Source organism: Drosophila suzukii, chromosome 2L, assembly GCF_043229965.1.
Source record: "Drosophila suzukii chromosome 2L, CBGP_Dsuzu_IsoJpt1.0, whole genome shotgun sequence".
Lineage (NCBI taxonomy): Eukaryota > Metazoa > Arthropoda > Insecta > Diptera > Drosophilidae > Drosophila > Drosophila suzukii.
Genome location: NC_092080.1, coordinates 17902701 through 17916448, shown reverse-complemented (window position 1 = coordinate 17916448; position 13748 = coordinate 17902701). Strand labels below are relative to the sequence as shown.

Sequence of the window (13748 nt, the reverse complement as noted above, 5' to 3'; positions counted from 1 at the left end):
TCACTTCGAGTATTAGAGGCCTTACCGCCATTATGACTAGTTGCGCAGATAATATGAAATCTAAGGTCTGGAGCCCTGCTATTATAATATTATCTCCAAAACTTTGTATCTTGTTTACGCCTCAAGTTTGTAAGCTAAACCACTTTTTGCCATTTTTTATGAGATAAGTTTAAAAGCACTTTCAGGAATAATAATCATATTTCCTCCTCTGCTTCTGAAATAATTTAAATATTAAAAAAAAAGCTGCCAAAGCTAACTTTACAAAATAAATTTTTCAACCGATTTCATTTGTTATTAATTTAATATGCAATATCACAGCAATAAAATTCATTTACCGTAAAGACCATGTCTTCGTCAAAATGTTTAAGGTCTTATTCAGGAAAGCATTTAAATTTTACTTAGTGCTGAAGATTTGCCAGATGTTGTTTGCAACGTTCTCACCAATTTTGGTTTTTTCTGGATAACGCCACCTAAAATTATTATCTAAAAGCTGTGGTCTTTTAGCGAATTGGCTTAGTGATAAGCCAGTTTAAGCCAAAACAAACTTGGTCAGCAGACCTCTGAAGAAGAGATATTCGGGTATTATTTTCAAAAGCTGTTTATTTGTTTGACACGGTTTTTATGGGGCGTGCTTCATATGCACGATGCGCTCCCACGACCGAAAAATTGTTGTATTGTATTTCATTGTTGGCAAGTTATGTAAGTTCCGATTGTGGTTATTGGCTTAAGATAAACCGAGTAGAGGAAATGAGGTGTCATTTGTCAAGTGAGAGTTTTATTAAATAAATATATAAATATAATATGTCTTTTAAATTAGTGTTAAGGTTAAATGGTTTGACATGGTCAACATTTAGGAAACTTTATTGGAATAGGTCATGTGTCTTAATGTTCTACTGATATGATAAAACTATATGATCTTAATAATGGCATATCCTAAGCAAGTAGATAGCCCCTGTCATATATTTCGTTCTCAAAAGATCTTGCGCCTGGAATTTAAACTAATTCATTTGTAGTTTTATGAAGCTTTTGGCACCTCAAAAACTTGTTGTCCATCCGAAAGTTTTGCCCGAGGTTCAGTGAACTAAAGTGCGCCTTATGAATGAAAGAGGCAGACAAGTGAACGCTTTTGTTGCGACTCCACAAACAAAAGTGCAAATTGTTTTCCAGTGAAACCTGCGACGCACCTATGTAAAATGTTACTTTTTGGCAGGCAAACATCGCTGTTTTGTGACCCGCAACGAGTTAGTTGCGTTTTTGAGCGCGTTGTTAGCAGTCGAAAATCGAAATGGAGCTGCCAGGAGTCCTTGTTTTAGTTCTGGGCATCATCATCCCATTGGGATGCCTGGGAGCTGTCCACGATGAGCTGCCCCAGTGCGGCCTGCACGGTGTCTACAGGCAGCGCCAGAGTCTCGTGGAATCGCCCAACTATCCGGACAACTATCCGGTGAACACCTGCTGGGACTATGTGGTGCGATCCCCCTATCGCTGCCCCACCAAGTTTCACATCCAGTTCTTGGACTTTAAGCTGGAGATCTCGGAGAACTGCAGCCGGGATTACTTGGCCATTGGCTTGGACAACGATGGCGATGACATGGACGTGTTGTGCGGTCAGGTGCTGGGAATCAAGAAGTATCACACTCCCGATGGAGTCCTTCGTCTGCGGTTCCTAAGCGATGATTCTCCTTGGACGACGAACGGTGGCTTCCGCCTTCTCATCACTCGTTTGGCCTGCGAAAGGGAGGACCTGGTGGCCAGGGGTCTGGATGAGGATGAGGAGGATGTGGACGGGGACACGGTGCAGGTGATTTCCAAGTCGCCTCCCAAGAAGCTGCACCACCACCACCACCTGCAACAGCAATCTCCCCAGCAGCAGCAGCAGGAGTCAGGTTTTAACTATACGCAGCCAAATCGCTTGGGTTTTGACTTGGGCCTGTCACCTGGTCTGGGTTATCCTGCAGGATTTTATTCACCACCATCGGGACTATACCCCCAACCTGCGCCACCTTGTGCACCCCAGCAACAGCAGCAACATCAGCAACTTTTGCAGCAGCAGCAGGAACAGCAGCGATTCTTGCAGCACCAGCAACATCAGCAATTTCTGCAGCAGCAACAGCTCCTGCAGCAACAGCAACAGCAATTTCAGCAGCAACATCCGCAGCAGCAACAGCAGCTGCAACAGCAATTCCTGCAGCAACAGCAGCTGCAACAACAACAGCAGATCCTGCAGCAGCAGCAGTTCCCGCAGCAACTTCAGCTCCCCCAGCAGGAACAGCAGGAGTTGCCCCTGATCTCTGACCAATATCAGACCACATCCTTTCAACCGCATGCCGTAACGCTCAAGGACTACGATTCCCAGACCTTACAGCAATTTGGAGGTCAGTTGGATCTCTGCTGTGCCAGCAGCTTCAATCAGAATCACTTCTATCTCTCCAGTCCTGGATTCCCCAGAACCGTCCTAAACTATCTGCTGCCCAATCAGCAAAGAGATTGTGTTTTCTACATAGAAAAGAGCTCGCCAAATGTCTGCCGTTTGAGGATACAGTTTAAGTTCTTTGATTTTGGACACAATTCAGGAGGTTCAATTGGAGGAACCTTCGGCGGTGGATATGGAGGAGGAGTTTCTGGAGGATTGAGTGGTGGAGGATTCAGTGGCGGAGGTTTTGGAGGCCAGCAAAACTGCAATGGCGACTTTCTGGAACTGGATGGTCAGCGATACTGCGGCTGTCGCTCGGGATACATCCACAAATCACACTGGGATCAGGGTCGCAAGGCGCTGCGCATGCGCATAGGACAGTCAAGCAGCACCAGCTCCAATGGCTTCCTGCTGGAGATATTCCAGGATCAGGACTCAGATGGCTGTCGGCAAGATGCAAACTCTGGATTTGGATTGGGCCTGCAACAGCAACAGCAGCCACAGCAACCTCAAAGGGGCTTGGGCTTGTGGCCCCAAGTGGGCTTACAGCCTCAATTGGGCTTACAGCCTCAATTGGGCTTACCACCACAAACACCGCAGATATGGCCTGGATATCCTGGCTATGTGAGTGGTTATCCTTTGCCCTTCACGGCTACTCCTTACCGAACGGCCAGAAGAATCTCCTATGCCCGCGGAATTGATGCTCAGCAGCCTTCCAGAGTGGTGGAAACAAACTCTACTCGGAAGGAATTTTACTACTTCGATGGCGACGAGGCCTTTGCCCGTTCCGCTCTGGAGGATGAGGATGAGGACAAGGCCTCTTTGGGGGTCACAACCCAATCACAATCCCTATCAAAACCCGAATCTCCAGTGGTCACGAAAGCCTTCGAGCAAAGCAGCTGCTCCTTTGATTACATGGAGGTCCTTAAACTATCCGTCGACACTCTCTGGTTAACGAAACCCTTGTGTTTTTCACCTCTGAGAAGCTGGTTCCCTAACATTTTTGGTTAACTGGGAAACGAAAGACATACCATTTGATGTAGCTGAAAATTTTTTAATTGTGTAAAAAATTTCTGAAATAATAAAAAAACTAGAGAATTTAATAAGCTGTTAAACTTTTTTAACTGGATTACTCTTTTCATAAAAATCTATTTAAAGAAAGTTATACCACTGAAAATAGGTTTATGGGCTTAATTTAAGGGGTTAAGCCAAAATTCTATTTCAAAGATTTTTTTCTTGGAACGAGAGATTTCGCGATAAGATTATTATTTGTTACAAGGCAATGATTTCTAAGTTTTCCTGAGATCTTAACTCGTCGGCATCCGTATTTCACCAATTGTGTTGACGTCATAGCGAATGTATGAAATAAATATGATAAAGAATGCGCCTTTTCACTCCGCTTAGTCATCGGTTAGAGGTCTATATGCTCGGTGGTCATTACCAGCCGGAGGCACGAGTTCCCCCACCCTAGCCCCACCTTCACCCATTCCTAATCCACCCATTCCCATTCCCAGTACGTTGTCATCCACAGATAGAGATGCTTTCCAAATAGATAACCACGTCGCTACATTGTTGACTCAACAAACACTGAGCAATAGTTGCCCGAGAATCTCAGCTCCATTCAATCTCAATGTCAGGGTTTTCGCACTTCCGAAGGTGTTGGTTCGTTTACAATCGCAGTTCTTATGTGGGATACACAAAGACCTGGATTTGTAGTGGAAATGGGAGGTCAAGATATTAGAGTTCTGCCTAGGAGAGGTTCTAGAAAAGGGCTCTTTACTACTTGTCTTCCATTGTTAGGACCACTATTAACAAAATGAAATCTCCTGAAATTAAATAAAATTTTTTGTGTGCCTTCCAATGGGTAGTTCCGTATTTTATATGGGACACTTAAAATAATAAAGTTTTTGGGAGATTAGTTAAATTATAGTGGTCTAAAACTCAAACCACAAAACCGCTACTATGTTGGAAATAATTTAGCAACCCTTAACGTCAATTGAAAAACGCTTGATCTCCATTCAATTGCACAAGAATAATCGTATTTTATAAGTTTATTTGAAATATATATACTTCCCGACTTTACATTAGAGATAGTTTGATTTCGTAAGTAGATAATACATTTATGTTAATACACTTTAATATTCTCGTATATACACATTGATATAGCATTAAGTTTTGCGGTTCCATTTATTATTTTATAATACTAGCGTAATGGACCGAGAGACGTTACGAGACTTTTAAGTGATATGGCAACGTTTTTGCAATTTCATGGATTAGCACACGCAACGACCACATCAAAAATTAACAAGGGGAGCTACTAGAACTTTTGTTTATTTAGTTAGTTAGTATATACAAAACATTGAGAGTTATAAAAGTTTTAATTGCCTACAATTAGAATTAGGGGTGTGCCGAGGGATTTGTAACCCTACGAGATAACGAATTATTTTTAGATTAGTTCGTTTAGTTTGGGTAGTTAGTAGTTAGTTAGTTAGGCTAATTGTTAGTGCTTGTTGTTCTCCAGGTTGGCGCTCGACTTTGTCAGCAATGTACAATTGATGCTTGGTATACATATGTGTCTGTCAGTGTCCTGTGTCTGGTGTCTGGGTTTTGGTTTCTGTTTTTTTCCTGTACCGTCTATATCCCATGTCCTTCCTGCTTAACCCAGGAATCTTATATTGGTGAAGACCGCCTTGGCAGGACGCTTGCGATTGCAGAAATTAACCGTCTTGCTGTGGTTGCCCTTTCGATTCTCGTGCAGATTGACCAGCAGCTTAAATATATCCTCCTTACTTGGTGTGCAGGCATATCGCAATTCCGGTTCATAGTTGCTGTTGATAGAATTCATGTAAGAACTGATAATGGTAATGGTTATGTAGTTAGCAAAATCGTTCACGTTTCGGCTATCAGTAATCAGTAATCAATAATCGATCTCTCTGTGGGCGGTTGGGGATTCTGGGTGTCTGCCATTTGGGCCTAAAGAGACTCTGATAAATGCATTACAGTAAGTTGTTCAAGTTCAATAGACTACTGTGGGTGGAGGCTGGGAAGCTCCTGAAATTGCCATCTTCGCTTTGCATTCTTTTTTTTATATTATTTCAAGGGTCATGCTTTGATCTAAGGAAATTTGCTTAAATTGAATTTACCAGATTTTGGCTTTAAAGAATTTTATCTCTTCTCCTTTAGTGATTTACAAACCTTAAAAGCAGACCCTTTTACTATGAAGTATTTTTAATAAATTCCACAACAAAATATTTTGGCAATTTGAGGATTTCCGATTAAAACTGGAAAAATAAGGGATTTATTTCTGCGTTAAGACTACTGACAACATTTACTAACTACAAATGATAATTGGGGGGAACTCTTTACAGTGCTTTGGGGATTTTAGGAAAGGTGTGTGGGCTTAATATGCTGGTATAAAAAGCAACCTACCCGCGATTCTTGTTGTGGCGCTTCCACGGATACCTGCGATAATACCGCGAACGCTTGGGCTTGCTCTGGCCCAAAACCAAATCCTGAACGGCATTCTCCAGGTCGGCGTAGTCCTCGGCCCCAGCGGAAGGAATCACAGCCTCCGGCTCTTCCTCCTCCACGTAGACCAGCGGCAAAGTTTCCAATGAGGGATCCTGAACGATAGTAACACACAGAAAAAAATCTTAATTGTAACATCATTATTAAAAGAATGCATAAAAATCATTGTATTACATATCTATTAAATGTTTGTGGTGTATTTTGTGCCTTTTAATTAGATATTTTAATTTAGTAAAAAAAATTGGTCGTTTAATATCGTTCCACATTTTTAAAAATATTTTTTTTATAATAATTTACCAAAGAAATTATATTGTAGGTATCTAAAATTCGTATGAGTATTGTCATTCTAAAAGTTAACTGTGTTTTTTTTTAATTTTTTGATGATAATTTTGATTTATTTAAAAAATGATTTTGTAGGCCTACTTAAAATAAACACCATTTAAACTATTTAAACGTTTAAACTCACAAGTTTTTTTTTTTGTTGTATATCAAAATAAATATGGTCAATATCGTTTTTATTCGTGTAAGTCGCTGCATTTACCTTGAAATTTCGCGAGCTTTGTCTCCCACTCACCTCTAGCATTTTCATGAGCAAAGCGGATTTGTCCACCAGTTCCTGCTCGGCCCGCAAATCCTCCTCCATCTTCTTGAGCACCTCGAACTTGCTGGCCAGCTCGAGTTCGTTGTACACCGCATCGGCGTAGTCGGGGCCCGGAGGAACCATAGCCAATCCGAGCTCCTGGGCGCGGAGTAATTCTGCCGTGAAATGAGCAAGCCAAAGTTCTTATTTGCGATTTGAATGTTTATTCAAGCTGCCGCTAATCCGACCACAACCACGCCATTCCCATTTCCATTTCCAACCGCCAGCCACCATTTAAATCCTAGTCTCCTGCTCCTGGCCATCGGAAACTTCCGCCGCTTGATATTTGAAAGTTTGAATAGTTTGTTTGTTTGTCTGTCGGCTGGTTGGGTGGAGTCCTCAACATGTTTTCCCCCCGGCACGGCTGTCGTTTCAATGAACTGGCGGAAATTGACTGGCGGCAATGAGTTTATGGCCACAGAATATCGCCCTTAGCGCTTTCCCCACTTTTCGACCATGTCCGTCAGTCAAGTCAGCAGTCACAGCAACTCCTTGACTGCCTTTTGTCGCATTTGGCATCCAGTCTGCCCATCACTGTCCGCCGGGAGCCTTTTGATGGTTTCGCAGACAGACTCCCATGAACCCACGCGATTCAAAAGCTAAAGTAGTCAGAGGTTCTAAAATAGAGGTTCCTGGTACAGAAATAAAACATTTGAGTGGGAACATTTTAAAATTAAAATTATGGTTTTAAGTCCATCTGCCTTTTATTAAAATTAAATCTGGGCTAATACCTCTAATATATCAAATTAAGCTGCCAGTCACACCTTTAAGGAATGGTTGTTAAAATTTTCCCAACTTATCAAATCAATAATTGTAAAATTTCCAATCCATTTACTCATGTATCAAATCACTTGGAAAACAAGTTCAGTTATGGAAAATCCGATATGACATTTTATTGCGGGTTAGGATATGGGAGGTAGGTGTTCGTAACGCAAAACGCAAACGTCGAATCAAATTCGTCAACAAGTTTGAAAACCTATCCCCGCTTACTTCGGTGGGCGTGTTAAGAGCTCTGCACAAACACACATTCCATATTCCATATTGTTCGAGGACAACAATTTGAGGCACTTGAAACATTGTGCACTGACCGAAAATGTTCAGCGACCGGTCACCATGAGCATTATGGCTGGTGGGCGGTGGTTATGGCTAAGTGCACGTCATGTGCCACCCTAAACCCTTGGTCCACCCCTTTGAAAGGGGTCGCCTAAAAGTCGGCAACCCAAAATTCGGCTGGCAAATGAGACAATCACGCCATGTTCAAGGGATTCACGGAAATCTACCTATGAATCATATTTAAGGTGAAGGTATTAGATAACTATTTTAATGTTTTCTTGTGTAACAGCGATAAAAAGATAACACACGCTTCAAGTTTAACTTTCAAGTTGCTTAACATTTGTAGCTCCTGACATAGTCATATGCTCTTCAAGAATATAATATTATATATTCAATACACCTTAGTGACATCCTGGGTTTAAGATGTACTAGATAGAAATGTGATTTAAATGGTCTTACGACAGAGCTGTTATCCTTTTAATTCAATTAAGTATAAGTTGATGCCTGAGAAGAATACCCGAGGTAATATTATATTCAATACACCTTGTAAATAAGATTACTTCCTTACAGTCTAAGAAACGGGTATAAGCTGAAGTAGATAACAATTTCATTGAAATGCTCTTGGGATGCAGCAGTTATTCTTGGAATTCGAAAGGGGATTAGCTGGAAGGTCTACCCGAGGCTATGTCGAGACCAAGTCAATTGCAAGAAATGTGGTAATAGGGATGTTTATGACTCACCATCTCCGGGATCGTAAACAGCTCGTTCCTGGGCCTCCTGGACGTCCAAGGATGGGGGTTCTTGGCGAACGGGTCCGCCCCCGACTGCGACTCCGAAAATGGGCAGTTGCAGGCGATGTGGCCCGGATGCAACGCCCTGGTGGTCACCCACTTTGGCTCCTCCTCCATGCGGCGTGCTCTGGGAGGAAGCTAGGAAGCCGGCGACGTGACGTGTCCCGCTGCCCAGGATCGTGGTTGCCAGGATGCAGAACGCTAGGATGTCGGGCTTCATGGCGGTGTCACTGTTTATACAGCCTCTACGGATGTGCTCGGGATTAATGCGCGGGTCGTTGTCGATGTGGATGCTGGGGTGTCTCTGCAAGGCAAAAGTGGAGATGTATGTACACGCGGGTAATTACCATCACTACCACTGGTAAAGGACGGATCCATCCATCCCCCATCCGCCCCATTGTCCCGACCATGTGGGCGGCCCTTTGTGTTTAAGCAAACAATGCGCATATCAACACGCAAACAACCAAGAAACCCCCTCCAAAAAAAAAGAACGAAGACCGCGGAGAAGACTGAAAAAATGGGTTGTGGGTGCGAAACGTCAGAAGGCGTCTCTTAGATAACTTGGCGGCTGATTCCTGGGCTTTTGTTTTGCCTTGCTGCTTAATCTTACTTTTCGCGGGGAACTGTGGTGCAAGAAGCCTTAAACTTCGGAAAACATTTATGTATTTGTTTAATGGTTGTTTTGGAAAAATTTGCAAACCGAAATGATAAAAACTTTTAAAATAAAAATGAGAATTTAAAAGTATGGCTTAATTTTGTATTTTAAAACATAAAAGTTGTATGATAAAACATTACATATACTCTCTTATTTCGATTATTAAAAATCATTAGTAACAGTTATTCAAAGACTTTTAATATAAATGTACAAAATAAAAATTAAATATTTTTTATAAGATGGAAAAAATTATTACTGCACAGTATTTCTCCGCCATAATCTATTACAATACCACACTTTTAATAAATTCTTAAAAGCCTCAATTAAGACGAATCTTTTAGATTTGTTGACTGATTATGAATATGTTTCAATTCATTTTTTTTTTTAATATTCCATAGATTTATGAAAGTAGTACCAAATCGGTTAATTGTGAATGCCATCTAAAAACAAATTTAAGAAAGTAGTTTTATGAGAGTAGTAGTTTTAACATAGTTGAATCCTCGCATTTGTTTTTAAAGTTTTTAAATCAAAATTCTAAAAAAAAGACTTGTTTTTTTTATATTTTCTTCACTGTATCCTATGTGTTCTTGTTCTTTTATTAATATTATTTTTATACCAGGTACTGCAGTGGGGTTCACTGTGTGGCCTTTCGCGTTTCATTTAATTAAGTATGGGACGTCGCTGACGTGGGCGAGTGGGCTTAACTCTTTCGCAGCGTATTTTCAGGCTATTAGCCGAGACCCTTGGTTGTTTGGGATCTGGAAAACCCTCATCTCTTGTTGTAATTTTTACGTTTAAAAACAACCGCTTGACGAGCAATATGAATGAGTTGCTTGGAATTTTTGGCACTTGCGGTCTTGCTGGTTGAGATGTCTAGGATAAGCTTAATTTGTCAGATAAAGCAAATAAAAATTATGTTTGCCTTTCCAAATTTAGACAAAGCTGCTTGAAGATTCTCATGAAAAAATAAGAAATTTAATTATTCAAAATTAAAGTCTTTTGGAATTTATAGTGTTTCTTATTTAATTGTCTTTAGTTTTTGATGGCCTGTATTTTGTCTTTAGAATTGGTAAACAGTAGGCTTTAAACTGAAAAATGTATGGTTATGTATGCTTAAGCAGTTTAAATAAATAGAAAATGTTTTCAGACCTGAATAAAACAAGTAAATTATGTTAATAAGAATCTGTTTTTTAGAAGATTATTCATTTATTTGAGTCATAATCATTTGTTAAAAAAGTTTTTAGTGAAGGCCTATAACGTGGATTATACTTTCTTTACAATTTCTTTCCTACCTCAATTGTAAATAAATTGAAATTGTCTAAAATAAATCAACGCGGTCACGCCCAATTGAAAAAAGAAGGCTAAACAACCTTTGCTTTGCACAGTTCATTAAAGTGTCCGGGGGAAGATAACTTTTCTGTTGACAATTTCCTTTTCCCATTTTCCGGCACGTTTTGATTGAGTTTGATTGGAAATTTTCAACTCAATGGTGGGCGAAATATTTGCAAATAAATTTTCGTCGCTAATGATTGTGAAGGTTATTATTTTTAAAATTTTAACTTCGGTGCGATTTTTGTTTTCTGTTAATTTACAACATAAACTGCATTTTGCTTGGGGCATTTCCTGCAGAAAACTTTTTCAATTACATCGCTACCATTGGCACTTGGCATTTTGAAGGAGCGAAACTTGTTCAAAGTTGTTGAGGAGAAAACGAATTAGAGGCAAACAAAGCCAACACGAATCGTTGTCAAAATGCTTTAATTAACTTGTTGACACAGTGTCAAAAAGGGGACCGAACCAGAAAAAATGTTACCCTGGCTGGCGGTGTCCCCAAGGTAAAATGAAATTAATTTGGCGGCGCGGGGAATTTCCTGACTCTCGTATATATGTATGTGAGTCCATTTTTACCTGTCGGCCCATTTGTTTTTGTATACGTTTCTTTTTCGCAATAACCGCACGGCTAATTGCTAAATTGAGTTGAAGTGTAAGTGAAAAGGGTCCGAACCCAAAGGAATATAGGCCCTGGTCCTCCACTATTTCCACCTACGTGCCACATGACAGGTGTAGTGCAAAAACTGCTTAATTAGGGCTAAGAATGTGGAAAACACAGCTGGGAAAAGGGAGTTGGTCAAGTGCATCTGACATTTGTCGCCGGATTCCTGCCAATTAGACACGGTCTACTTGTGTAATAATCTTGCAGAGAACATTACATAATTTCAGGACCGATTAAATGTGGCCAGCTGGGACACTTCTTGAAATTTGCACACAAAAGAACCAAACTCACACTTTATTTTCGGGGGTCCCACAAAGTGTTGCATGAAAATCAGCAGACCAGACGTCAATGATTGTAACGGAAGATGGAGAAAGGAGTGTTTCACTGGAATGTTGAACAAGTGTCTTCCAGACTAAGGGTAAAATTCAAAATTTATGTTGATTAAAAATAAAAAAATTGAACTTTACTCTAATACATTACCCCATAATGTATTGTACTGTTTTCTTAAATACTAGTCTCATTTAAGTGGTTTCCGCTGAGCGTTGATTTTTGGTTTATTGTGAATAACTTTATATATGCTTGAAATGTTAATTAATTGGCTACATGAAACCCCGATTACCGTTCCTTAAATCTTAAAAGCCAATGATAGATAATTTCCGTTACTTTAATTTATATCTGAATTGAAGTACTTTAGATTTCGCGAGTTTCAATAACCTTCAATAATGCCACTACTGTCTCTTATCTGCCAAGATATTAGTCCATCAATATAGAAAATGGAGTACTCCAAGTCAACTTTAATAAAAGCGTAGTCTTCTGTCCTTAATTTAATAACCGATGATACTTTAAGAAAAAAACAAAACACACCGACATCTGTAACTAAGGTCTCTGGATGAAACCCAGTGGAAGCTGAATTGTTCTGACATGAAAATAGCTTTGGAATGAAAAGCACTCGATTTATTTATTTCTTTAATATTACTGTATGATTGCCAGGAATTTTTGCACGTGGAACTTAAGGGGTTTGGAATTGAGAACGGGGCCGGGACAGCAATTGTTCGACAAAATTCTCCGCAAATATTGATGCTTTTTTGTATTTGTTTCTCAAAGATTTTATTTATTTACTTTATTTACGCTTGACATTTATGTTTGGCCTTGGTGGGAATTCCTTCAAGCTATTGGCATAGATAAAATATTTATAAATTGCTTTTCCTAAAAAATTTTCAAGACTTGTTTTGTTTTAATAATTTTAAGCCTGCCAGTTGATTGTTGCACTAGGCGAATGAATGATATATAGTTTTGTTTGTTTGTTCTTAGAGCTTCCTTAAGCTTTTTTTACGCTTCAAATGGAATTGTTATTACGGAATTTTAAATTGAGTTGGAAATTTTAAGACAAAATCATTTCTTTTCTACGTAATTTTGTGGCAATCCAAGACAATTGTATAATTTGAAAAGGATAAATAGAATAATTCAAAATCATATTTTCTTCCCTTTGATCCACATAAAATATATATTTCATGGAACCTTATTCCTTTTGAACTAAGAGTAGATTTAATTAAAAAACTGACTTTTTAGTATTTTTCAAAATATGTTACGTTTGTTTTGTGTCAAATTGTTCATTTTGTGCACAGAACTATTTTAAAAAGATAGTTTGTTTTGTTATGGTCTCTAAAGTTTTAACTATTTTTGTTATGTTAAAATTTATATTTTTACAAAAAGATATTTGCAAACTAAAACTTAAAAGAAATATTTTTTTTTACCAATATCTAAGCTAGAGTTGGCAAGTAAGGTACTTAAGAGTGAAAAATAAATAAATTAATACTGTTAATGATAATATAACTTAAAATGAAAAGGTAAGAACATTTCTTTACAAAATATGAGTTTAATATCGGTATTTCATTCCGAGTTTGCCTTAGAAGAAAATTAGATCAAAATATTATAGGGAAACATATAAAATGGAACTAATTATGTTATTTTTAGTGAAGTATTTTTCATTTTTCTACGTTTCTTAGGAATAAATGCACAAAACAGCTCAAAATATTATAGTTCCATTGTCCTTTTCTGATTGATAAATATCATTATATGCACGTATTTGGACTTCCATTGACGACACTGAAATTGATGACGAAAGCGACGGCATTTCTAAGATTTCGCGTCACGATTTTGTATCCTTTTGCCGTGAACTGCTGGCTCAAATTAAACACAAACAACGATTTTAACGGAACCTTTCGAAGAGTTTTCATGGAATTGAAATTCGAAACACACCGTTTACACTCACTTTAAAATATTTTTGTGGGAACCGTTTGAATTACTGAACCAGAATATGGTTTGACTGTCAACTGTTGCTCCTACTACTTGTTGAACACTGCGTGGTCGACTCGCGTAGCCGCCTCCTTTTATAAGGCCGGAACCGAAGTTAAACGCAATTCGCCATCGCCGACCGATGACGAGTGTGTCGTTTTCAAAGAGCCGATGTCGAGGCGCCAAAAAATTGCGTAAAAGCTTCGACAAGCTTTCGCTGGCCACTCCTCCCATCAAGGAATTGGGGTTTTATCAATGAAATATTTTCGGGACATTTAAAAACTTTAGCGCCTGCTCCGACGATATTGCCGAATGAATAATGTCAGAGGCCATCATTTAGCAGGGCCAAGATATGCGCTGTTAAGTAGGCAACAAGTCGC

The 13748-nt window shown here is 39.3% G+C and overlaps 2 protein-coding genes across 3 annotated transcripts; one reads left to right on the top strand and one right to left on the bottom strand.

Annotated features, from left to right (window-relative positions):
• The first annotated feature begins 1174 nt into the window (after window positions 1-1174).
• On the top strand, window positions 1175-3498 carry LOC108011646 (uncharacterized). Its single transcript, XM_017076841.4, has one exon. The coding sequence runs from the start codon at window positions 1286-1288 to the stop codon at window positions 3422-3424; it is 2139 nt and encodes a 712-aa protein (XP_016932330.3). The 5' UTR covers window positions 1175-1285; the 3' UTR covers window positions 3425-3498.
• Window positions 3499-4435: 937 nt separating this feature from the next.
• Window positions 4436-13578, bottom strand: LOC108008091 (uncharacterized). Of its 2 annotated transcripts, none has more exons than XM_017071884.4 (5): window positions 13346-13578; window positions 8375-8729; window positions 6516-6697; window positions 5843-6036; window positions 4436-5265 (listed from the first exon to the last, which is right to left on the bottom strand). In XM_017071884.4, the coding sequence occupies exons 2-5, from the start codon at window positions 8643-8645 to the stop codon at window positions 5070-5072; spliced, it is 843 nt and encodes a 280-aa protein (XP_016927373.3). In that variant the 5' UTR covers window positions 8646-8729; window positions 13346-13578; the 3' UTR covers window positions 4436-5069. The 2 variants fall into 2 exon arrangements, with proteins under 2 accessions (XP_016927373.3, XP_016927379.3); XM_017071890.4 differs by having other exon boundaries at window positions 4436-5241; window positions 13346-13571.
• Window positions 13579-13748: the final 170 nt, after the last annotated feature.